The sequence below is a fragment of the Trematomus bernacchii genome, unplaced genomic scaffold (assembly GCF_902827165.1).
Source record: "Trematomus bernacchii unplaced genomic scaffold, fTreBer1.1, whole genome shotgun sequence".
NCBI classification, from domain to species: Eukaryota; Metazoa; Chordata; class Actinopteri; order Perciformes; family Nototheniidae; genus Trematomus; species Trematomus bernacchii.
Genome location: NW_022987689.1, coordinates 3,081,439 through 3,106,119, shown reverse-complemented (window position 1 = coordinate 3,106,119; position 24,681 = coordinate 3,081,439). Strand labels below are relative to the sequence as shown.

The window sequence follows — 24,681 nt, the reverse complement described above, 5'->3', positions numbered from 1 at the left end:
TGCTGTGGTCTTGCCTGATGCTGTGGTCCTGCCTGTTGCTGTGGTCCTGCCTGATGCTCACCTTACTACCTCTTTAATGGCACCCAGAGGATTGTTGACATCCACCTGGATCCATCTTCATCTTATATACTGTATGCATTTTTCAAGCATTTGGATGTATTATGATTTTAATTTATACACAACATCTATTGCATGGTCCTGGGAGAGGGAGCCCTCCTCCGTTGCTCTCCCCAAGGTCTCATCCATTTCCCCCATTAACTCTGGGTTCTCTTTGGAAGCTTTTCCTTGTCCGATGGGAGGGTCTAAAGACAGAGGGGGTTGTATTCGTATTCATATTGTGTACAAACGATTGATTGAATGATTGTTACTCCTGTTCCTGGAGTCCCTCCACAATTTCTAGGCATATTACAACATAAGCAGCTGCATTAAACTCATTAAATAATAAAAAGCCTAAGAAATCCTTTATAAATTGACGTAAAATGGAGGCTGCAGTACTCAACAGCAAAACTATATGAAACTATTACTCTCACAACTCGTCGACTGTTGCTTTTTTTTTTTTAGCAAAATGGCAAACCTTTCCTTGTGCCTTAGTAAACTAAACCTGCAAAGATAAGTAGACTAATAAATTATTAGATTGAAGGAAAATAAACGGACAACTGTTTCAATATTTGATCAATTGTAAAAGTACATTTTAATGACAAATGTTTTCAGCATTTCAAATGGAGATCTTTCTGTTTTTTAAGGGTAATCATCGCATTTAACGACATAACTTTATGAAACTGGGATGACCATTTCTCTCAAATTCTATTCCATTTTATAGACCAAACGATTAATGTCCCGCTAAAATGCAAATTTTAATTGTGAACATTAAAACTGTAAGTCCGACATTAAAGGTAGAGTAGGTAAGAATGGAGAAACCAGCTCGAGTGCGCTAGAATTTGAAAGTACACAACCGAAAGAAATCTGCCCCTTCCATCAGACTTCCTTATAGAGCCCCTCCTCCAACACACACAAACATGCACATGACCAATGAGGGCACGAGATGGAAGGCTGACAGGCAGGTAGGCCATCCAATTATCTGACCCGGGCCGGTCCAATTATCTGACCCGGGCCGGCTCAGATGATTACTACGGCTTCCACAGATTACATTTTTGTATGTATTTATTGTTAAAGCATTTCATTTATTCATTGCTATCGGGATGTTAAGAGCATTCCATGGAATATAACAAAAAGTGTTTCTGAAGTGAATTACCTACCCCACCTTTAACAGCAGAATATGTTGTGGTGTTGCACAAGATGTGTGCGTTGATTCAGAGGTGTAAAGGCTGCTCGGAAGGTAGCGGATATATTCCAGCATCACTCTAGCTGAAGCATACTCTTTTCCTTTGCATTGTGGAACAGTACGACGTGTCTATAAATGGCACACAACGGTAGGTTTTGGGTGTGGGTAGTGAAGGAGCTGTACAGCGGCGGGCTCTATGTCTCGGGCTCTCTTAGATTGCCAGTTTTCCTTCGGGGATAATCCATGTTGTGAAATTGAAGTGCAGTGCTGGAATATCAATTATTTTTACTCCCCCCGCTGAGGGTTAAAAATGAAACTGGACTTGACTACTTGCTGGATATGAACCCGTCGAAGCAATCTGAACATCAAGATGATAATACGGCAGAGTGGGGGAGCCTGTAGAGGAGCTAAAGCTGGGAAGAGATTATAAAGAACTGGACAAATGTACTCTGTGCTGCGCCTACAAAGCTTTCCATCTCCTGTGTTTAATTTCAAGGAATAGTTTGACATTTGGGATTTTCTGGCGAAGAGTTAGATTCAAAGATTGATATCTCTCTCAAATGTCTAACTGCTCCTTTAATGTTGTAGACTCTTTCTCTGGAAATGTCCTGCTTGGCTACACAGTTGTTAACGTTGGGGTATCTTAGCCATAAAAAGGAATTGACGAAGCACTTTTGAAATGTTGAGTCGCACTAACCACATCTGTTCCTGCCAGGGATCAAAGCAAAGAAAGCAGTTTAAGTGGTGTAACGCTCCTATTGGTGAAGCTGAAACACAAGCACATACATTCAAGAACATTCGCTGGTTTGAAAACCGCAAAGTTGAAGGGAGTGAATTGGCAAAACAAACATGGCGCAGCTACAGTTGAAACAACACCTCGAGGTCAGACAGTTTGTTTTGTTATCATTTCACCGGACTTGGCAACGTTACATTTCATGTTGCTTCTGGCAAATGTAGGGTGCCGCTTTGCATACTCTGAGATAAGTGATTTGCACCAGACAAGGTCAGTCGAAATCAACTCTGTAAAAATAACTCCTCGCCTCACGCAGGAGGATTTATGAAGACGACTGGTGTTCTTAAGAGGTACAGGATGTGGAACACAGAGCAGCGACACTGATTACACCCGCTGAAAAACAAAAGGCGGTGCGGTTCACTGGGTATTCTCTAATAGACGTTCATTGCGTTTTGTGTGAGGACTACAAAACCAAACTGGAGTCTGTCTAATTTGGTTGAATTAATAAGCCATGTCAACGTCTATTCAGCTGGGTGCAAGTGGTGGCTCTGTGAATTACAAGTCCCACGGTGATAGAGGAGGTGTGGGGGGGGGGGGGGGGAAGGAAGGGCAGGTGAAGGCTAACCGGCACATCTTCCGTGACTTCCATCATCCAGATTCACCGTACACGTGAGGGCTGAACAGATTGTTACCGCACCGCCACATACAGTACACACACACACACACACACACACACACACACACACACACACACACACACACACACACACACACACACACACACACACACACACACACACACACACACACACACACACACACACACACACACACACACACACACACACACACACACACACCACACACACACACACACACACACACACACACACACACACACACACGTCAATCTCGCCTACATCCTAGCACATGTCCCAGGAGTGCAGATACATGCAGAGTCCCTGGAGGAACTTTTTTGAGGCATTCTTCACTTTGAGGTCAGGTCCGATGTGACCTTCAATTCTTTACAGTACAAACAGCTGATAGCAGACAGGTGCTGATTGGACCTGGCGTTCCCATGATCCTTTGACCTTGACTTGGCTTAGCAACACACAGGTTGTGTTACAGAATGAGCTAATTGTTTACTTCTCAGCTATAGACTTGTAAGAACTTTGTGTACAATGTGTGCAAACAAATAAATACGCTTATTAATGATTCATTCTCCCCTCTGGTAAAATATTGTACAATAAACATTTTTTTCATTTAAAGCTTTTGTCCTTTGAGATAGATTGCACAATTCACAATCTAATTACGCCTCTGCAACAATGCTGAGTTGGAGTAAAAATGAATAAATAAAGAGGCAGTTAATTTTTTAGCTCCAAAATTAGCATTTTATTTGGATGGTTGGGGTCAGAGATGTATAATTTGTTTTCCAGTACACATGGTTATCCTCAAGGCTTGAGTCCAAAACCTTTTCCAGTCTTAAAGCTGATTCAGTAATTAGTGCCTAGCATGTCATCCCCCTCCCCCTCCCCCCACCCCCCCCCCCCCCCCCCCACTCCCGCCGCCCCCCCCCACTCCCCACCCCCCACCCTTTTTGGTACAAATTCAACAGTTGTGCTGACAAGATCACTACTTTTCCATTTTTATTAATGTGTTTTTTTTCCACGTTTTATACAAAAAACTCTCTTAACGTCTACACATTTAATGTCACCCAGATTTTTATTAATTTTTTTCACTTTGTAAATAAATTTGGGAAACAACATTTTTCACTTTTGTTGTCATGAAAAGATAAAAACATGCAAAAAACTTGAATTTGTAGTCCAAATTATACATTTACAAGTTTTGGAACTTTTTGCACTTCTTCATATACTACATCAAAAGAAAAAAGATAAAGGGAAAAAAAAACATTATGTACACACATCTTTTTACAGTGAAGTAAAGTTGAAAATATCAGATGATGACTAAGGCAAATGAAGTGTACATAGATTAGACCAAAACAGTTTTTTTGTTGTTTTTGTAAAATACTACATCACTCCAGAAACAAAAGAAAAGAAATCTGCTACAAAAGTATGATTCATAACTCCCTTTATTTGCAACCAGCTGCATCATTTTAATTTTTTAGTGAAAAAGTCTAGAAGTCTAGCGTACTGTACAGTGCTGTTCTTAATTGTTTTTCTTTCCATCCAAGCTAACAGATGATCCTTCATTTAGCGTCTTTGTGTTTTATTTAAATAATCTTCAACAAACAGGAGCGTAGTGTAACCAAAGAGAAAAGCATGTAAGCATACCAGAGTGTAACATACTTAGTTTGAAATCACTCCAAAAGTCAGTACCATTAAAGCCTTGAACATAAAACTAATCATTTAGATCCAAAAGAATGTACAAAAAGGCACATTATATCCCAGTGCTTCTGTACTGTGAAATTCAAGTGTAACTGAGCGCATTCAATACCAACAATCCAAGTGGCGACAGTCCACCAGTGTTCCCTCCCACATTCTCCATAACTGGACCACAGCCTATGCCAAAGCTTTCAACAAGCATATGTATGCGTAGACTACAACAATAAGCCTAGGTTGGTTTTTGAAAAAATTTCTGAATCAATGTTTATTTTTTTGTTTTCTTTTCTGTCACAGTTCCATCACTCTCTCGGGGGAATATCAGAAGCTGTCCATGTCCATCAACAGGAAATCTTTCCTTTTTTCTTTAATTTTAACTTTTTTTTCATCTCTTCATCCTTTTCACGGAGTGGCTGTGCATCTTAGTCATCGTTTCCACCGTACATGTCTGCCAGTTTCCTAAAGCGAGGGCCCCAGTCGTTGAGGTAGTCGTAGTCCTGGTCGCCCCCACTGCTGGAGGAGTTGAGGGAGCTGAGAGAGCCAGCTGTGGAGCCGCTGCCCTCGTAGTCGAACACTAGCAGGGAGTCGTAGGGGGGGGCCGTGGGGTCGTTGTCTGCCGCCTTAAGTCCCTGCACAGAAGGAAGGAAAAACTGCCGTTAGATGAGGAGATTAAGCCACGTCTGCTCAGCAACACTGTCTGCTCCGAGGAGTGAGCCGCATCACGCACCCCCCCCCCCCCTTCCCTCCTGCTGCACACTAACAGACTAATCTGTCCTAAAAGCAGTCAGCGGGTCCACCTTAACTTGGGCAGGAAATCACATTAATCAGGCTCTGGTGTTCCTGCGAGTTTCCTTTGTGCGTTTGTTGGGACTCTCCTGATGTTGCTGGGATGTCGGATTATCTGCTGCTTGATCGAAAGCCAAGAATGAGGATGTCCAGCAGCCTCCGAAGTCTCGAATCATCTTCCCCTCCCCCACCGGCCCATGCAAGCCCCCCCCTCTCTCTCTCTATCTCTCTATCTCTTCAAGAGCGGCAGTGTTACTTCAGCGCTGATACTTTGTCTTTTAATATAGATGGCAACACCTTTTAATATATCATATTTATCCGAGGCCTGTCTTCACAGCGGTAAGCTCTAAGTTAAACTGACGCAGAGGTGGAGTGTCTCGGTGTGTTATCTCCACGCTCGGAGTGTTGATGGGGGGGTGGATCTATTTTAAAGATAGTGCTCGACATTCCCAGAAATCCTCATAGCATCATGAGGGGGGTCCACATGGATTGTTATTGATTTCTAGCCGCATTCCCTAACTGGACTGTGGAGACTTGATGGATTGCTAATCTAGGAGTGGAGATGTGCTTTGGCCATGAAACACTTTGGATCTGAGCCTGGTTTCTCTCGCTTATCGCCACCACTGAGCTAACCCCACAAATAATAAATGAATTAACAGAAGTGGAGCAACATAACACCACAAAAAGAGAAAAAGAAAACGAGACCTCAGCTCATGGGGAACTTGTCAAAGATTTATAGTGTCCTCCATGCTGCCGTTATAGTGCTGGAATGCTCTCAAATAAAAAGATGGATTGAATTTGGGCACTAAGCGATTATTTTTCCACTTGTTAGCTTTGGTTAAGTATTTGCTCAGGGCTGTGACGCTGATCATTTGGTGGGAAATATGACAGATGGATCTTTCATTACAATTACAACCGTGATCGCTGTGTGCTGGTTATAGACCCCTCCGACTACAACGTCAGTTTCATAAGGTTAGTCAATCACAGAAGTTCATAATAACTGACTCATCCACTGTGCAGGAGACAATCACGACTCTCAGAGAGAAATGCTGCGCTGTCCTCACTTTAGGAGTCCGCTGTCCCACAAAACAAAAGAGTTGTGTAATAAAACCCAGTGGTATTTCTATTCAGAGCCCAACCTTGCCGGGGCTGACACGCGGCTCTATGCAGAAACAATGAACGCAGTCACGTCAGCGTTGTGTCCACCTGCGTCCAACAGAGGTCATGCCAAGTGATGCTGCTGATGTGTCTCATTTGACACCCCTTCCCACCCGACCCCTTTGTGTGAGAGGCTGACTAATAGACCTTTGTGTGTCCGTCTGCGCGGTTAAAGTCCTTATGCTAAACCTCTGTCTCATTTTTTTTCTCCCCTCTAATTGAATTAAGAGCCAAAAGCTGAGCTCCATTGCAGGATGGAGATCAGACCCCCCCCTCCCCCTGTCCTCCCCAACCCCTCTCTGTCTCCCTGCTCCTCTGGCAGCTAGCCCTTATCAGTTCGGTCAGATTCCAGCTCCATGTGAGCGCTGGAGTTACCATGACTGAGCTTTAGCGACAGTCAAATCTGCGACTAAAAACAGATCGCTGCCTGGTTGCGCTGAGCCCTTTTCTGGGTCAGGATGCTCAGACTGGGAAATGTCTCAGAGGTTTTGTGAGAACATTGCAATAACAAGTCTGATGAAGGGTTTCGTACATTTTCAAACCGTTCCTTATTGAGCGGTGCAAAGCATTACATTTCAACTCAATAGGGCCGCCGTTACGACAAGTGTATTATGTGTATTCATGACACATGGCGAGGGGGGAAAATGAGTGGTGCCTGGGTAAAGGGATCCGAGAGATAGATGGTCGGGGGGGCACAGCTGAAAGAGCGAGTTCTAATCTAAAAACATGGGCGCCATCCTAAAACTAGGAGCGAATTCCATTTATAATGCTGTGAAACTCTCGTCTGTTGGAACTATTGAAAAATACATGACTGCTCTTTTCATTTTACATTCTCTCTTCATGCTGGAGTCAATGATGGCTGCAGGCATACGAGGGCACTCCCAATAGAAAGCCGATGTATTGCTTCTCTCATCTCCTATTTCTATGCTGACACATCTATAACCACTTTGGTGGAGATGTGAGGAGAAAAACAATTATATTTAAGTGAGTTAGCATCGTGTACTTTTTGGGGATTCATTTGAGTGATGAGAAAAGTTTCTACTTTCTGCGGGGAACATATGAAAACAATTGTAATAAAAGTTGATTACATTGTAAGACGTTTTCTTTCTATGACTACAAGTTAATATACACCAAATTGTTTATTTAAATACAAGTTATTAATAAGAAGTTATTCAGCTTGAAAATGAAATGCAAGCTTTGTAAACAGCGCTGATTCTCTCACTTCGGCTATTTTCCAGGGATTTGATTTCAACATACAGCCAAACAATCTCAGTTTTCAGAAACTCTGTACGCCCGAAGGTGTTATTACCTCATTGATGAAGTCTCCGATGTCTCCAGGGTGGGGTGCTGCTGACCTTATGGGGTACTGAGGCTCAGGGTGGAGGGGTCTCTCGTCTAGACGGCGGATTCCAACCGGCTTGATGGCATCAGGCTCTATCGTGTCCGGCTGCTGGAGCTGACTCAGGTCGTAATCCTGTGGAACAAGTCGACAGATGGGAGTTAGCAAAGTGGCGTGATGAGACCCCCGAACAGAGTGCGATTATCTAAATAGGTAAACACATCCAGTGCCATATGGAGGAGGAGAAGTTCATCTGAGTAGAGGGGAAGATTTCAAAGTTTGCATGTAGCAGGAAGAGTTGAAAGTACACAAGGGAAAACTTTAAATCTACTTGTCTGTGAAGTACAAGCCCAGGGACAATTTTGACACATTAAAGAGCCAGCACTGAGTGGGGTGGTGGTGGGGGGGGGGGGGGTCCAAGCTGAGGACCACATCATACGCTGCACAGTGTTTGTACTTGTGCGGTGTGCTGCAGGAAGGATGTGCAGGCGACTGTTTTGCTCTAATCAATGCCCAGACACGGGATGGTGGATATGCATAAGCCATTTCTAATCCTATTAACATTACCAAGGCAACCTGAATGGCTCGCAGTTTGTGCAAAGTCATGGGCAGGGAAGGAGGCGGAGGAAGAGAGAAAAGGAGTTAGGAGAGACAGAGGCTGTGGCGAGGAGCAGAGCTGAATGACTGGATGGTATCACGGTGACAGCAGATATGATGGAGAAAATGCCAGGCGAGATTCAGGGTGTGCCTAATAAGCGTGCTTGATGGATTGTCCCTCTTTAGAAGATTTTCGGTAATCCATCCATCTCTAATATCCCCCTTCAAAATTGTCTTTGCTCAGTTGCACATGTACCTACACACACACACACACACGTGGGAAAGAAACAAATTCAAAGGCTGCAGACCCTCCAATGTAAAAATAATCATGAGAGAACGCCTGTGATGATGGACAAACAATCCGGATAAACAAGCAAGACAAAAGCACGCGGCCACTTCACAAACACTTACTCAACTCCCCACTAATAAGTATCATCTCAAATCTAAAACAAACACATTGATTATTCATGTGTAATTTGATTTCATGGGGAATGACACTCAACCCCCGAGGCTAGCCGGAGAAGAACAATGGCCACCACACATCGTGCGATAACGCCATCCATCATCTTTGGACCATTTCTGTCTGACTTCTGTTTGACCTTCGCTGAGGTCGCACACCGGAGGGGTCAGGAGTCCGTAGCAGGAATTGCAACAGAGACGTATAATGGCTGAACTCAGCAGGAAGGTCTAATGACAGAGCAGCCCCCCCTTCAGGGAATTGACTCCTCACACACATTGGCCTGGTGAAATGGCCGCCCCTGGCCCTTGTGACCCACATTCAAACATGGGAGACTGAACAATGCTAAGCCTTATACACTTGATCTGTAGTGAGTCATCGCTGAGCAATTTAAAAACTGAACTGAGTTGATGATTTCAACGTTTTTGCCATAATAAATAATAGCGTACAATCTTATTTTATTCTGCAATCTGGGAAAACAGCAACAACACTACAAATTATTACTAATGCGGCTGTTCAATTATAAAAAACGCATCCACTACAGTTTATAGGAGTCATTTGATATACCCATCTGACCATCATATGTAGCCCAGTTATACGTTCACACCAGGTTCACACAGGTTTTAATGCATTGATGGATTATAACAATAATTTGACATATTGGGAAATTAGCTTTCTTGTTGAGACAAGATTTGAATTACTCTCATATCTATCAATTCAATGGCAGTAATACCAAATCTTAGCAAGTAGTAATTCCTTGTGTATGATATCATAATAATTCAGTCCCAGATAAACCATCTTTTTCTTGAGATAATATTAGAATCAGATCTTCTGCACGTTGTTAAACTTGTCTTGTCTCTAGTGACAAAAACGGCACTTATACTATTTGCATAAACAGGTCTGATTCGTTTTGTTTCACTTGCCGCATGAGATTGAAAAACAAAACAGAATATTCTTCAGAGCATGTCTGCGAAGCCACACTGTCTCATGTGCATCAAATCAGTCTGAGGTCATTTGAAGAAGAAGACGCCGCCCGTCTTATATTTTATGTCTTCACCTGCACACCGGTGCGCAACCACCTGATTTGCTTATATTTCTGCATTTTTCCCCATGTCTTGGGAGCGAGGCCTGATCAGCTGTCTGCCTGTGATGGAATGAGTGCTTTACAAAGCAATACAAGGCAGGGCAATGGCAGCAGCAACTCAAATCATACACTCTGAAAGCGCCCCAATGGTGTGACACTTCAATTTCCTCGCAAGCGGGAGATAGGGAGAACAGAGGTGGGCATTATAAAGACCACATAGCTGGGAAAGTGAGGGCCATTTTATACCTAACACTGACTCTTGATACTGTAGGCAAGACCATTTCCTCCCAGCGCCCTGCCCTCCTCTGCGCCACTCAAAATGGAAGCATGTTTTCCCTCAATAAATTGCTTCATCCGCTCGTTACCTTTTAGGGATATTATATCATGCAACAGTTTCCTTTTCAACATGTTCTGCTCCACAAGTTTCACCATTCTGTCTGTGAAAACAAGTGTGTGCGCTCCCTTCTGCCTAATCACCAGCTGATGTGTAATGGCTTCCCAGTCATATTGTTACCTTAGACAGAGCTTCATTATTGTGCCCCAGCAGATGTCTATCTCCAAATGACATCAGCTTACCAATTACTAGTCTCCGAGGCTAATTTGGCACTGTGCTGGGTCAGACCGAGGTCTCCGGCTTATATCTGCTATACCTAAGCCACCGGAGCACTTCATCCAGCAGCAAGAAAATAGCCCATTTGGTATATTAGCGCCTTTTTTATAAAATGATTCCGTTCTGTTAACAAGGGGTCATTAGGACAATTGAGTTTGTGCCTGTGTGTGCCTGATCAGTGCGGGGGGATAAAGAGATGGGACTTTATTGATGCCTGTGGCACTGCATTTCTATTGTGTCTGTGTGAAGCTGGAACCGGTTCCAGTTGGGGAAACATTTCCAATATTTCCAGAACAGATTAGACCAGAATGTGTTTGTGTTATTGATTGCAGATTTTAATTCCCAGCTCCTTTTTGAAGAAAAGTACTATTTCTATTTTACCATGAATAATTGTCTTATTCCTATTTGTGACTCTTTAGGGTCCTTATACTGCTCCAGTTATACAGAGACTGCTACTCTCCTGCATACTGGGAGGCGTGTGGCGCAGTGGATAGAGCGTTGGTGTTCGGATCAAGGTAGCACAGGTTCAAACCCCACTGCAGTCAGCATGTCGTTGTGTCCCTGGGCAAGACACTTCATCCCAAATTGCTCCTGTGGGGATTGCCCACAGTATTGAGTATGTAAGTCGCTTTGGATAAAAGCGTCTAACAAGTAATGTAATGTAATACTGTCAGTACACACTCGCCTTATGCACCTTTTTTCAAAACATTGCACAGCTCCATGCTACATAGGGTTTTGTGGAATATTAGATAGTTATATACCAGCACCAAATGCCTCTGCTAAAACAGAAACAATTATATTTTCTGATACCAATATTATTGGTTATTATTATTATTTTATTCAAGAATTGTGAAAATGTAACTATCAGATTCTAAAGGGGTATGTGACAGTCTGCTGTTAAAGTAAGCAAAACAAAACTTGTGTTAATGTACACCTTCACTTATATCAAGAAGCAGATTGATAAAAAGGAGAGACGCTCATGATTCTTACCTGATCTTCCTCTCCTCCACCTTCCTCATCATACTTGAGAATGTTGTCTCTGACATCGTCCTCGGGGTCAATGAGGAGCTGCTTGGCCTGACGCTCTTTATCGCGGCGCTTCATCCACACCACAAACATCAGCACGAGAACTGAAAGGCAGACAGGGAGAGGGATCTCATATTACAAAACATAATAATGTGCATGTTTTCAGACAAATGTAATCGGATCTGATGTTTTAGAGCTTGGATGGGAGCCTGATCAAGGCTATCTTTTTGGTAATCCTACAGTAATCTAGCGGTATCTCGGATAATGTTTATCTGTCTTTATAATCCCTGTGTGTGTGATGTGCTGTTTGAGAGGGGCATTGAGACACTCACTGAGGAGGATGATGATGCAGAGGAGGATGGAGATGATGGCGCCGGTGCCCAGGCCAGCAGCCATGATGTGTTGCTGGTCAGTGCAGTCTCCGTTGAAGTCGCACTGGCACACTTTAATCCGCAGATAGGAGGTGTTGGTCATGGGCAGGTTGCCTGAGTCTGTGATTAGGAGGGGGATATCGTAGATACCGCTTTCAAGGAAGCCAATCTTCAGGCTCACCTGAGCATAGTCACCTGGGAGATGAAGGGGACAAAAGACAGCGTGAGTGGGTGGTCCATGATGCCCCCTTGTCAGAGCCAATACATAAGTGAGACAAGAGATTAAGTTACTCTGTGTATAAAACAATATAATAATATATCGTTTACAGAGGAGTCTTTCAAAGGAGATTAAATCAAAACTGAATTGTTTGTATAGACCGCTTGTTTGTATGCAGCAGAATTCCCTACCTGGAAGTTGCATCGGCACATCTAATCCAAAACATGGTCGGGATTTAGATTTGGAGCTTATAAATCCACTGAATACCTTTAGATAATGCTGCTTAGGCCAAATTCCCAGCTGCAATAATCCAAATGCCATTATCCTATTAAGATATATTCACTGCTTTATAACTCACACTATCTAATAACTTAATACGCAACAGATGGGTTCGTACCATTCATGTTTTCCCCCCCAATTAGCATAAACAATTAATGACTGCATAGTTATGTTAATACAATATTATTTTGTTTCCCCTGCTCTACCTGACCCCTCTGCTGTATGCTATGTTTACAAAATGTAATTTAGGAGAATCACAACTTTAATTACTAAACAACAGACCGCTGAATGATATATTGATATTGATCTTTTTTTTCTATTCATCATTTAAGATTAATTAAAATTGCTGCTCATCTTTTAATATTCAGTAACACATGCAAAAAGCTGAATCAGCGCCACATTCAAATGAGTAAGTATTCGGTGTCTTACCGCTGACTCTTGTGATGGTCCAGTTTCTCCTGACATCCGCGGGCCGGTGGGCTAACTCGAAGGCAAAGGGCCCGGCGTTGGGGTTCAGGTCTCCATCGAGGGCCGTGATGTTGATGGCATTTGGCTCCGGCTTCTCACATATCTCTGTCTCCTGGGGGAACACCACGGGAGCGTTGTCGTTGATATCCAGCAGGAAGATCTGGAGGGTACCTGTGCCACTGGCTGGAGGTATACCTGCACGGACCATAAAATGACACACGCTCAGCTCATGCATATTTATGGGGGGGAAAGGGGATTTTCTTTCACATTTACATATGTATGGGAATATAGACTTTTGAAGTGCAATCTCTCATTTTGCAGTTGCTTTGCAGTCATTATGCAATCGTAAAGTAAAGTATGGAGTTTTTCTTCTTGGATCTCATGCTATAATAAGACACTCTAAACAGCTATTTACTCTAGTGGGAGAAGACTCATCCAAACTGCATACTGATCTGAGAATCTTATCTCTAGTGAGGAGGTATGCAGAAAGAGAGAGATATCAGAACATTTGGGTAGTGTGTGTGAGTGTGTGTGTATGTGTGTGCCCGAAGAACGTCTTCCTGACGAAGCACACGGGATGAGAATACTAAAGCAGACAAACAGAGCCCACTGTCGCTCCTCTCAGGCTCCTCTATGTATTCACTCAGCTAAGAGGCTTTTTACCATTCAGGCCACGCTCAAAGGAGCTAGTCATCCAATCCTGACCCATTAATGCTGAGAAACCTCTTTATTGGTAGAGTTTTTAAGCCTATTGGCCTAAGCTATGCTCGGCAGAACAGGGTAAACCTGAACAGAGGTAAATCCCACCAGGGCAGGGAAGAGGTGAATACATCCACATGCCGCATGGTTCTGGGACTGCTAGCACATTAACCTTCAACTAAGGTAGTCGGCGTTTCAGACATGCCAAGTGCTTGGTACAAGGTTGACCTTCAAGCGTTAAGGATGTCTTTGTGGCTTTAAATAGAGTTTTTATGTTTTTAAACTGATGCTTTTTTGGACTGGCTTCAGGTGAAAAACATCCCGGTGGAAGATTGACCTTTGAGAGGTAGGCTACATTAGACATCCGCTAGGCTTTCCATTGAAAAAGCAGCATTACCTCCTCCTGACTGCTCCAACAATAATGGCCGGGAATAGAGTGCTTGTGTAACAGTCTGGCTAAAACATCTAGACCATGTAACCGGTGCATCACTGGAGCTCAACAAGGTATTTTTGGAAAATGCAGTACCATTTTTAAATGGTAACTCACCGCTGTCAGAGGCCAGGAATGTTGCATTGTACAAACTGTTCTTCACATAGGGCGACTCTCGGTCCAAAATGGCAATTGTTGTTATACGGCCGGTGTTAGGGTCAATCCTTAGCCAGTTGGCTGGATCTGCGAGTTTGGAGTATCTGAGGAAAGAAAACAAAGAGATTCACACACTGATGCTTCTGTGTTCACTGTAAGCTGAGTTTAAGTTAGGAGCAATTTGCAAGTTATTTTTTTTAAAGTAGTGACAAAGTTTAAAGGGGTTAATTTTGTTAAATAAAGTCTCATTTTTTTTGGAATCCTCCTTCTTCTAAAACGGATTTCTTTTTATTTGTTAACACAGAATAAATATTTCAGACATCATGCATTTTACATAATTGTTCTAACATTTGAGAACAGCCCCACAAGGAGACCAACTTGGTTATCAGTAGCTCAAACTAATTTGTAGGACAAACTGAGAAATTACAAAGTTAGCTCATTTCATTTCATGGACTGTTTTCAGGCAGATAAACTCTATCAGGGCCAAACAGCTGTGAGGCAAGGCGTTTGATGATGAACAGGGAAGAAATAGGGCTTGTTTGACAAAAATGAGATGCCGGCTGCATATTGTTTCTTGAGCAGGGATGATGAAAGGATGTGGCCTCATCTTAACCTATCATTTCAATGCTGTTTCACAAACAGAGGACTATAGTCAGTGTTGAAACCACCATCATCTTCAATGCTGTTGGTGCCAATTAGTTCTGCGTTACGGGTGATAAAACCCAGACATTCCAGGATATTAAGATGTGAACTGGCCTTGATTCATTTGAAAATGTGTTCTCAACCACCTTCTGTATCCTTTTGACTTTAAAACTCTACCTGATGGTTTGCTGCATGAAGCGATCGGGGTCCTGTGCAGTGAAGGTGGACAGTGTTGACTCAGGCATCATTCCCTCTTCCAGTTTAATGAGTTTGGGGTTGGGCTCGAAGTAAGGACTCTCGTTGACATCTATCACTCTGATGGAGACAGTGGCGGTGGACTGGCGAGGAGAGTGGATCCCCCTGGCCAAGGAAACCTCATTCTTCGCTTCTACTGTCAGCACGTACGTCCTACTAGTTTCATAGTCAATGGGCTGGAACACAATAAGAGGGAGTATATGGAAATCACGACTAGGTAGAAGAATCACACGTCAGGATGAATGTAACAAAAGAAAGTCGCATAACATGTTTTGGTAATTTGAAATGAGCTACACAAAGAACTAAAGCTAATTCTTCATCTTATTGTGAGTGCTCACAATAGACAATGGGATGCGATCAAGGGAATGTATCCTTTTGTGGTGAGGTGAAGGATATGTCACTGCAAGAGAGTTGGCGGAAGAGTTGTGCAACCAACCATTTCTTTATTTTTAAATCATGTTTCAAGTTTTAATGAAGATATATTTCAAATTAGAATTTACATGAAATACAAGATGAGAATTGGCTAGCAGCAACATACTCATCAGTCAGAAACATTTCTTTAATATACGAGACAAATACGGTGCAGTGACCTTTTAATTTGATTGTTGTTCTTTCCTTGAAACAAGTGAACTGGAAAGTTTGATTATTAACTCTTCGTAACCATGGGCAACATCATAAAAACTGCAAGATATTAATGGAATAACAACAACCGCCAAACCTCTCATTGCAATATACATTTAATATGCATCTCTAAGGGATAACAAGGGTGGAGTTTGAAGAGGAGGCCTTACCTTGACAACCGTTACCAGGCCCTCGTTAGTGGTCGGATCAGTGGGCACAGAAAACCTGCCAGTGGGGTCGCCCCCGGTGATTTTGTAGACGGCGTTCCAGGCCGGCGTGTTGGGCTGGTCCTTGTCAGTCACTGTCAGGTTGGCCACGATGACATTCACACGGTTTTCAGGCACCTCGCCGAAAAACTGCATGAATAAACCATAAACACACAGAGCAGCGAGCTGTTAGTGATACCGCTGTGGCAGCAGAAAATACTGCGAGCGCGGCCTCACACAGCACAGCCAGACCAATCTCGAGTAAATAGACATCTAAGGTAACTTATCATGTCATCATGGTCATCTCATTCCCTGTCCTCCCCTGATAGCACAACAGTAGCATTACAAATGTCAGTGATTCCCGGGCACAGTAAGTGCCTCTTTCACTCGGGCAGACATCCCAGTAGTTGCATGTGTCAACATTTTGGAGGGGAATGTAACACTCAACGCATGGCTTCCTACTTGTATATCTGTATGGCTTCAGAAATGCTGGTCAAGCAGAACTAGGTAAGTGAGCAGAACGGCCGCTTGAGTGCTTATATGGGGTGAAATAAGGGGTCCGCGAGGTGCTCTCACTTCGCCAAGATTGCTGTGCTGATGCCTCAGGTATGAGTTTGTGTCTCACCGTCTCAGCAGTAAACTCTGGTGCATTGTCGTTAACGTCTGTGACTCTGATGACAGCGGTGGCTGTGTTGGAGAGGCCGTACATGGGGTTGCCCTCCATGTCAGTGGCCTGGATGATCAGCGTGTACTGAGGCACTTTCTAAAGGGAAAGGGGAGAGAAGCAAAAACAGGATTAAAAAAACATAATTCTCAGGGGCCTCATTTATAACGCCTTGCGTAGGATTGACGTGGGAAGGTTGCTTACGTAGTACAAAGCAAAAAAATAGGTACAGAAATGTTCCGACATTTTCCGATTCACAAAACATTGCGTACCGGCGAGGGAAGTGCGTACGGCACTTCCTACGCCTGTTTCCCTTTTTAAATCGCACATTTTCCCATCAAGTTAGTATTTTATAAATCGCAAACATTGCGTAGAAACTGGCGTACGCCATTTTTTGAGCGTATATCCCTTTATAAATGAGGCCCCTGAACTTTTAACAATATAATACGTTTTGTAGAAATGTTTGGAGATTGTTGACATGCTTACTGTTTATAGGGTGACCTGTTTGTTTTAATGAAATCCAAAACAATATGCATGTAAACCTTATCCATCCTATCTTTAACTTTGTGGTTGTTTTTAGGAAAGTGCTTAGTGTTGGTGTTGCTTTAAGCATTATGTTAAAATGTGTTAATATTCCACGTCATGCATGTTAATGAGGATACATTTATATAAAAAAAAACAATATACAATATAATCTAAAGTGATACATACAGCGCTGCCTCCAAAATGGCCTTAACGTGAAATATACACATCTAAATACACATCAGTATTCATGTGTTCAACTCGAATAAAATAAATCTGAACTGGCTTCCTTCTAATTTACGATGACAAATGGTGGCTTTTTATATAAATGGTATTTATTCTCTATGGAGTTTGCAAATGCATGATGTGTGAGCTTGCACCTCTGCTATGTACATCATCATGAAGCAAACAAATGGCTCTTTTCACATTAAAAGCCACTCAGGTGACGGACCAGTTGCTAGGTAATGAGAGTTGGGGAAATTACATTCATGGTGGCAACTGGTGGACATAAAACAGCGGCCCCTGAGCGGGAGTGATTGAGCGGCCACCTAGCCAGATTGCTCTCGATAGAATTGCACCAACTGGCTCCAGCTTTCTATATTATTTTATTTTTTCTCTAACTCATATGCGATCCAATTAAATAAAAGGTTGGTAGCATTTACAGCATAGGAAGTAGAGGGGGAAAATAGAGAAGGGAAGGCAAGAATGAAGGGAAGCAAGCGTTTAGCTGCTCAGTGAGGCACGCTGCCCCCTTGTATGAGTAAATAACTGTGAAACAACCAAGTCCGTTTTTACTTCTCATTTAGTTGGTAATCGACAAAATTCCCTTTGGCTCATTAGTTCTCAGACAGTCGGAATATTAGCAAATATTCTCAAGCTGTGTTTTGTCATTATATTTAAAAGGAAAAGTGTCCAGACCATTTATGTAAACACGAAAACATTTACACTTATATGTATATCTACAATAGGAGGAAGTGCAAGACGGATATTATAATAGGTGGCCCTGCTAATGTCTCACTTAAATACTGATACAATCTTTTAATTATAAGTCTACATTCACATTCAGTTCAAGAGTGAAAGAGCCAAAAGTGAAAAGCTTATGTATGAGAATAGCAAGTGAGAAGGAATAAAGGAGAGAATACAGATGTGTCAGGCACCTCTCTGTCCAGGCCTGCTGCCACCGTGATGATGCCTCCGGTTTTATTGTTGATGGTGAACATATTGGAGGTTGGACTCTCTGGATTCTGAGAAAGGATCTTGTAGCGCAGCATCCCATTGGCTGTTTTGGGGTCGTCTTTGTCAACAGATGTCACTGTCATAACAAATGTTCCTGCAGGGCAAAATGCAAATGTTTTCATGTCATCTCTCTATTTATTGCTTTTTTATTGGCAATCAAAATATATTATAAGTTGAGTGGATAGTGCAATATTGAAGACAAGATTGATAGTGTTGTAAGACAGAAATCCAATGTTCCTTGTGTGATCTGAAAATACCCCCAACCGCTTTGAAGCAGTGAAGGCAAAGTTAACAAAGTAGCCACCCTAGGAATGCCATCAATGCTGTTTGATCTGCTAACACCGCAGCAGCGTGTGAAGCCAGAGGCTCAGACTACAGCCAATCAGCTGCTCATACAGTGTGATGCTGCGCTGGGCTCTATGTGGTATATTACCTGGCTTGGAACCCTCTGGAACAGAGCCGTTCCAGATCTGATGAGTGAACTCGGGTCTGTTGTCGTTCATGTCGATCACATTGATCACAATGTCAATAGGGTTTTCTACCTGGTTGCCGTTGAGGTCCACTGCATGAGCTCTCAGCTGAAGGAAACACAAACACATCTGGGCTGTGGAACTGTTCAAGCAACAATGATTTTCAACAGTGCAAACATTATATCGGGACAAACCATGAACTCTGCGCTCAATGTCACCCATGGAACTGCTGTGATAATTAACCCCACTAACCATCACTAAAAGCTGTTTACTTTATGCAGAAGAGCAAAGAGTTCAGAAAATCCTCTTTATTCAGACCAGTATGAGAGAAAGTCTGTTTTTGTGAATAATAAATGATTCCCTCAACCAGCTCTGGCATGCCAAGGCAAAAGAGGAAGATATGATTAGATGCAGTCAGATGCCTGCCACGGAGTCGACAACAACACAAGCATTTCATCTGCATGTTTATGGTTGTCTCTTGAAACGAATACAATCTGATTTTATTCAGTAGTGTTGCCTACACTGGGTCATCACAGGTTTAGTTCTTTCTTATGAAAAACAACTGATGCGCTGCATTGTTTTGCACTTCAAGTGCATCTTTCATGCATACACACTGTGGTAAGTTAGTGCCTTACACAGGAGTTTGAATCAGTGATACATTTACATATTGTGATCCTAACCATTCATTCTCTAGAATAAATACATATATTGAAAATCCACAGGCTATAAGCAGCATACTTTACATCATATGGCTTCACATGTAATGCCTAACAGCCTAGTATTTCGAGTGTAAATGGATTAATTAATTATAATGTACAGCTTCAAGTGCATACAGTGAAAGTAAGTAATAGTAGGAATTATGGGAAATAGGGGGAAATTGGCCCACTCTCACATCAGAGACGACTTATACAAAACGGATCTCCCGTATTGCTCGACAGTGAACAGTCCACATACAGCTTCAAATGAACCAATGTGTTACTGTGTGGATGTTGTTGTGATTCTCTATTGTGACCTTCAAATACACGGAAGTAGACTATAGTACACTATCATTATATTTTAACTACAGCCTGGTCTAAGGTCTACCAGTTATTGTTTAAGCACAGGCTATATCATTTAAAGGCCATTGCAATGTAATGGGAGAACCACTAATGAATAAAGCAGCTCTGAAGCCGGACCTTATCATAATGACACACACACACACACACACACACACACACACACACACACACACACACACACACACACACACACACACACACACACACACACACACACACACCACACACACACACACACACACACACACACACACACACACACACACACACACACACACACACACACACACACACACACACACACACACACACACACACACACACACACACACACACACAACTTCACTCAAAAGAAGTTAAATCCTCTACATTCTCAGACGGATAAGTCAGATTTCTGGGACACCCCAGTCTGTAATGATCCTGAGGAGACTGTTTAGGCTACACATGACCCTTAAGCACATGCAGATTGGCAGGAATGTGCGGCAAAGCCACAAAGAACAACCTTCTCTTGATGAAGCAGGCATGAAACACCATTTGCTAACTATAATATCATTAAAGAGTTTTTTGACATACATGGAAGTTGGAGATGTGCTCTCGATCCAGTGGCTTTTTCACAGAAAGCTCTCCGGAGATTGGGTCGATGATGAAGACGCTGGTGGGTGGCTGGTCAGCGCCCGGGCCCGTCACACTGTATCTCAGCAACCGGTTTTTGTCGTTATCTGACCGGATCTGCAAATGTAAAGATTTATTTATAAAAAGCTGCAGAACAAAACGTACTCTACCCATACTTAAAGTAGACCACATCTGATAACATCATATCAATTGATTTTCTTCTTTTTACATTGACACATAACAAATGGAAAGAAACAGGAAACAAGTGCGTGTGTGTGTGTAGTACTGAAGTTCTGTCTTTACTGGGCTGCCTATCCTATTTGCCATGTAAGCTGAGACCCTCTGTGCCTACACTGTGGATCCATTCTGATCAAATGTTTTCCTCATCCTGATATTATCCAGTAAGCCCACAAACATCCCCTCTAATATGTCTGGATTTAATTTAATTTAATACATACAAATAGCTTGTACAGGACTTGTTTAGGAAGTCAGCTCAATATGCTGAAAAAGGATCTGCTTCTAAGCTGTCCTGTATATGCTTGTCGTCTGTTAGCTATCAACACTGAGAAAAGATGCAAATGAACTTGGCTGCGAGTGTCCTTGAGCCGTGTTCAAAATATGAGTATGATATCTCAACAAGGCAACCAAGGGACAATTGGGCTTGTGGGCACTTAAGATTTCTCTTTGCTTCTAAATAATGCTAGGTTACATTGACTCCCACTGCCCCCTGAAACAAAAGATAAATAATACAACAGAAAAGAGAGCCCTGACCTTTAGAAAAGTGCTGTAAATATGAAACATTTTGTTGAAGGCACAAGTCTCATGTGTGTGACCCTCTGAGTGGGAGCTTAGGGCCACAGGACCTACAAGGTTGTCATATCGAGCAAAAGGCACTTTCTTTTTAAAGTTGTGAGATTGGTGTGTGTACATGTGTGTGTATCTGTGCATGTGCTTGGGTGAGCTGCGTTACCCGGACAAGCTCTTGCGGGAAGGGGCCTCGTGAGTTCTCTGGGACATTGATTGGGGGGATGACCCAGTCTCTCTTCATGCGCTTCAGTTGGCTGTCCGTGTTTCGTGATGGAAACACTATTTCCTGCAAATCCTCTGACATGACTGGAGGGGCAGCAACTTGTTGGACCTGTGAAAAGGAAATGATTAAGTTCAAGAGCTGGGTAGAAATCACATCTTTGTTAAAAAAAAAAAAAAAGAGTACATTTATTCTTAGCCACCCGATTGGCACTGCTACTATGTGGATGGATACGTTGTTTTGCCGGTCGGTCCAAAACAGACCACAACCTTTGGATGGACTGTCATGAAAGGTTGTACAGACATTCATGACCTCTATGTCGTCTGGCACCGACATAAGGTTTACATTTGTGGCTTTGCGGGCAAGAAATTGTTTAACTGAATCAAATAGGTCTGGTCTGAAATCATCCTTTGTCTTATTATATTATGTTTACTCTAAATGACATATTCCTCTTTAGTAAGCATTAAGCTGTAATCCACCGCAGCATCTGCAAACCCAGATAGTAAAGGGCGGTGGCGGCGAAGTCGATAGGGACTTGGCTTGGCAACACTGCTCCCCGGGCACCGTTCAAAATGGCAGCACACTGCTCCTAACACTAGGATGGGTCAAATGCAGAGAAACAATTTCCCCACGGGGATTAATAAAAGTCCATATTTTTTTCTTTTTTTTTAAAGCGTCACCTTACTGCACAGAATAGTAAGCTGACTAATGACCCTCACCTTTCGCTTATACTAAAGGAAATTGATGTGGTGATAAAAGGAAACAGGATACCATTTCCTGCGAAACTAATAAGCTCTTCCAAATGTCATTTAATAAGTATTCAAAATGTGTGTTTAATCAAACCATCCATTTTTTATGACTTTCTTTGTAGCTTAAAATATCTCCAGTCCGAAATGTAATGATATTCCCTGAAATGCTTTGGTGTGGCGAGTGCAGCTGCCGCACAGCGCCAGCACTGGTTTGCGTTAAATGGCAAACCCCTTCTCATGTCCTGATAAAATGCACCCACACAGACAGACCAGCTTCCATAATGGATCTGCCATCCTCCCTCGGCTGTAATGAATGAGATTTGAAACAAAGGAGGATGGTACCTGCAAGCCAGACACTAAACACACAGATGGCTCAAATTGCCTATGCTGCTCCAGAGACTGGGGGAGACTGAAGTAGTGCCAGAGAAAGTTAAAATAACCTTGAACACAACGAAGTAGGAAGGAAAACAGAAAAACAATATGTAGAATCTGTCAATGTCAATGAATGATAGCTAGGATTTCAACGGAGCTGTCGGGTCCCTTGAAGTATCTTCCTTTCTGTTGCCTGTAATTATTTGAATGTGAATTGTTTTCCGGGTAGTCTCATGTCCTAGAAAATAGTACAAAGTGCCGTGTGCAAACACATAAATTAATTAACACTTTGTCACCTTATAGCGTGACCCATATGCCACACTTCCCCCCCCCTTCTAACATCTGGAAGCTGTCGCAGAGCTTCCACTAATCATGTTTGAAATCCGATTATACTGCTTTCACACATTGGAAATGCAGAGAGGCAAGCGGACAGATAGCGGAGCAGCATGCTTCAGAAATATCTATTACCCTATTAAAATGGGCGCGAGTGAGAGTAGTAATTATTTGCAACCTGCGTCTGGAATGATGAATGGCATGGTGGGTTTGTTCAGCCCAACACGCATCTATCTCTGCTGTGCTGGAGGTCCCGCGCCTATCTACACTCTCAGAACCCCCTCTATCTTCTGACTAGGAGTCTGGAGTCCTGGAGGGTGTTAGGCTGAGTGATGGCCTGTGTGTCTGTGGGAAGGATTAGGCACGTGTGTGCGTTTGCCCTTTTAGAAAAATTCTCCCTTTCAGAAACTTTTTCTCCTCAGGAATGTGGAGCAGCTGAGGCTCTAATAGAGGTGGAGATTGCGACAGAGGACACTCATGTTAATGAGGATATTGTTTGGTTGTCATTGATTAAAATGTTTCCCCACGGCTGCCGCATTCATAGACTAATAAAAAAATGTAATCGCTGATGTGATTAAGAGATGTGTGATGATTCATGACAATAATTGTGCTGGGGGGGGAGATAACCGCTTATGACCTCTTAAATGGGCGAGATACAGGAAAGTCAATCCCTGATTTCATTACGGACAAATCAGGGCGAACCCAACAGCTCTCCGCAGATACAGATCAGAGAACGGCTGCTGGAGATAAATTGATAATTTCTATGAACTCATACAGCCATTGGGGGTCTGAGTCTTGTAAAAGAACTGATGAAAGTCTATATTTACCTGTTTGAGACAAGTATGTATTTGCCCAACAGACAACAGTGACTAATGGCACCATTCAAATGACATACCTGCAGGAGTCCCTATTGTAAAAGAGTGTCAGTGGCTAACGATGGTGTTTTGAGAAGCCATGAAATCATTACATTCTTAATTTCCGTTCAGCAGACCCCCGTGCCCGCAGCACTTATAGTAACTACAAAGAACTGTCAGTATTAACTTCTAATCTGCGCCCACACAAAAGCCTTCCCTGAGATTATCTGCCGTGCTGCTCATTTAGAAATGGCCACTTGTGACCATTTGCTTAAGTGTATTACAGGGATAAAACAAGACACACACATTGGTCTTTGTAAAGCAAACACGATTATTGCATTTGGGGTTGTTCATTAAGACGCCAGAAGGCTAATGATCTAATATCTAACGGCAATGATTATTAACATATGCCCATAAAGACTCACTTATAAGCCCTACGGGGTGGGTCAGGATACAAAGTAGCACACTAAAATAACATGTGTGTGTCTGTGAAGTATTACTCCTGTAGGTTTACAGCGACAGATATGTTCTAATTGAGCAGGATCATATAATCCACTTACACTGAAGTTAAAACCCCTACAATAACACAGCCTTTGGAGCTTCTTTTCATTTCCTGGTTGCAAAGCAGACAGGAAGGACAGTGCTTGTTTTGTGCACTTCCTCTGAACCCCACAATGTTGACATATGAGCACACGGTCATTCTAACAAATTGTAGATGAGTGCACAACACGTCCAGCGGAACGGTTAGACGGCACTCAGACAGATGCTTCCCGTCTTCCAAAGCATTGAAAGAGGTGTGTCCCCTTTTGGATGACAAGGCAATAACCTCACAATCACTGTGTATGCTCACTGAAATATACTTTATGAGGCGCTTTTTTGTATCTCTCGCTACCCACTGACCGTGTGGAGTATATGTTTGTGCCTCGTAGTAAATTGACAAATTAAGTTTGAATTAGCACGCATCCATCCAGTCTCTCGGAACACCTGCTACAATTTAGGCAACTAGTCATCTGTGAATGTGCAGTGTGC

At 42.7% G+C, this 24,681-nt stretch overlaps 1 protein-coding gene across 1 annotated transcript in view; it reads right to left on the bottom strand.

Annotated features, from left to right (window-relative positions):
* Positions 1 to 3,648: 3,648 nt before the first annotated feature.
* cdh2 (cadherin 2, type 1, N-cadherin (neuronal)) overlaps positions 3,649 to 24,681 on the bottom strand; it is a 58,574-nt gene continuing 37,541 nt past the window's right edge. The window contains exons 4-16 of the mRNA XM_034137300.1: positions 21,288 to 21,455; positions 20,279 to 20,434; positions 18,611 to 18,755; positions 18,099 to 18,271; positions 16,381 to 16,518; positions 15,720 to 15,905; positions 14,851 to 15,104; positions 13,993 to 14,135; positions 12,708 to 12,941; positions 11,744 to 11,977; positions 11,376 to 11,515; positions 7,608 to 7,772; positions 3,649 to 4,983 (exon numbers count right to left, since the gene is read on the bottom strand). Coding sequence (XP_033993191.1) covers positions 4,777 to 4,983; positions 7,608 to 7,772; positions 11,376 to 11,515; positions 11,744 to 11,977; positions 12,708 to 12,941; positions 13,993 to 14,135; positions 14,851 to 15,104; positions 15,720 to 15,905; positions 16,381 to 16,518; positions 18,099 to 18,271; positions 18,611 to 18,755; positions 20,279 to 20,434; positions 21,288 to 21,455 — 2,343 coding nt within the window. The 3' untranslated portion in view covers positions 3,649 to 4,776. The remainder of the gene's footprint in view (positions 4,984 to 7,607; positions 7,773 to 11,375; positions 11,516 to 11,743; positions 11,978 to 12,707; positions 12,942 to 13,992; positions 14,136 to 14,850; positions 15,105 to 15,719; positions 15,906 to 16,380; positions 16,519 to 18,098; positions 18,272 to 18,610; positions 18,756 to 20,278; positions 20,435 to 21,287; positions 21,456 to 24,681) is intronic.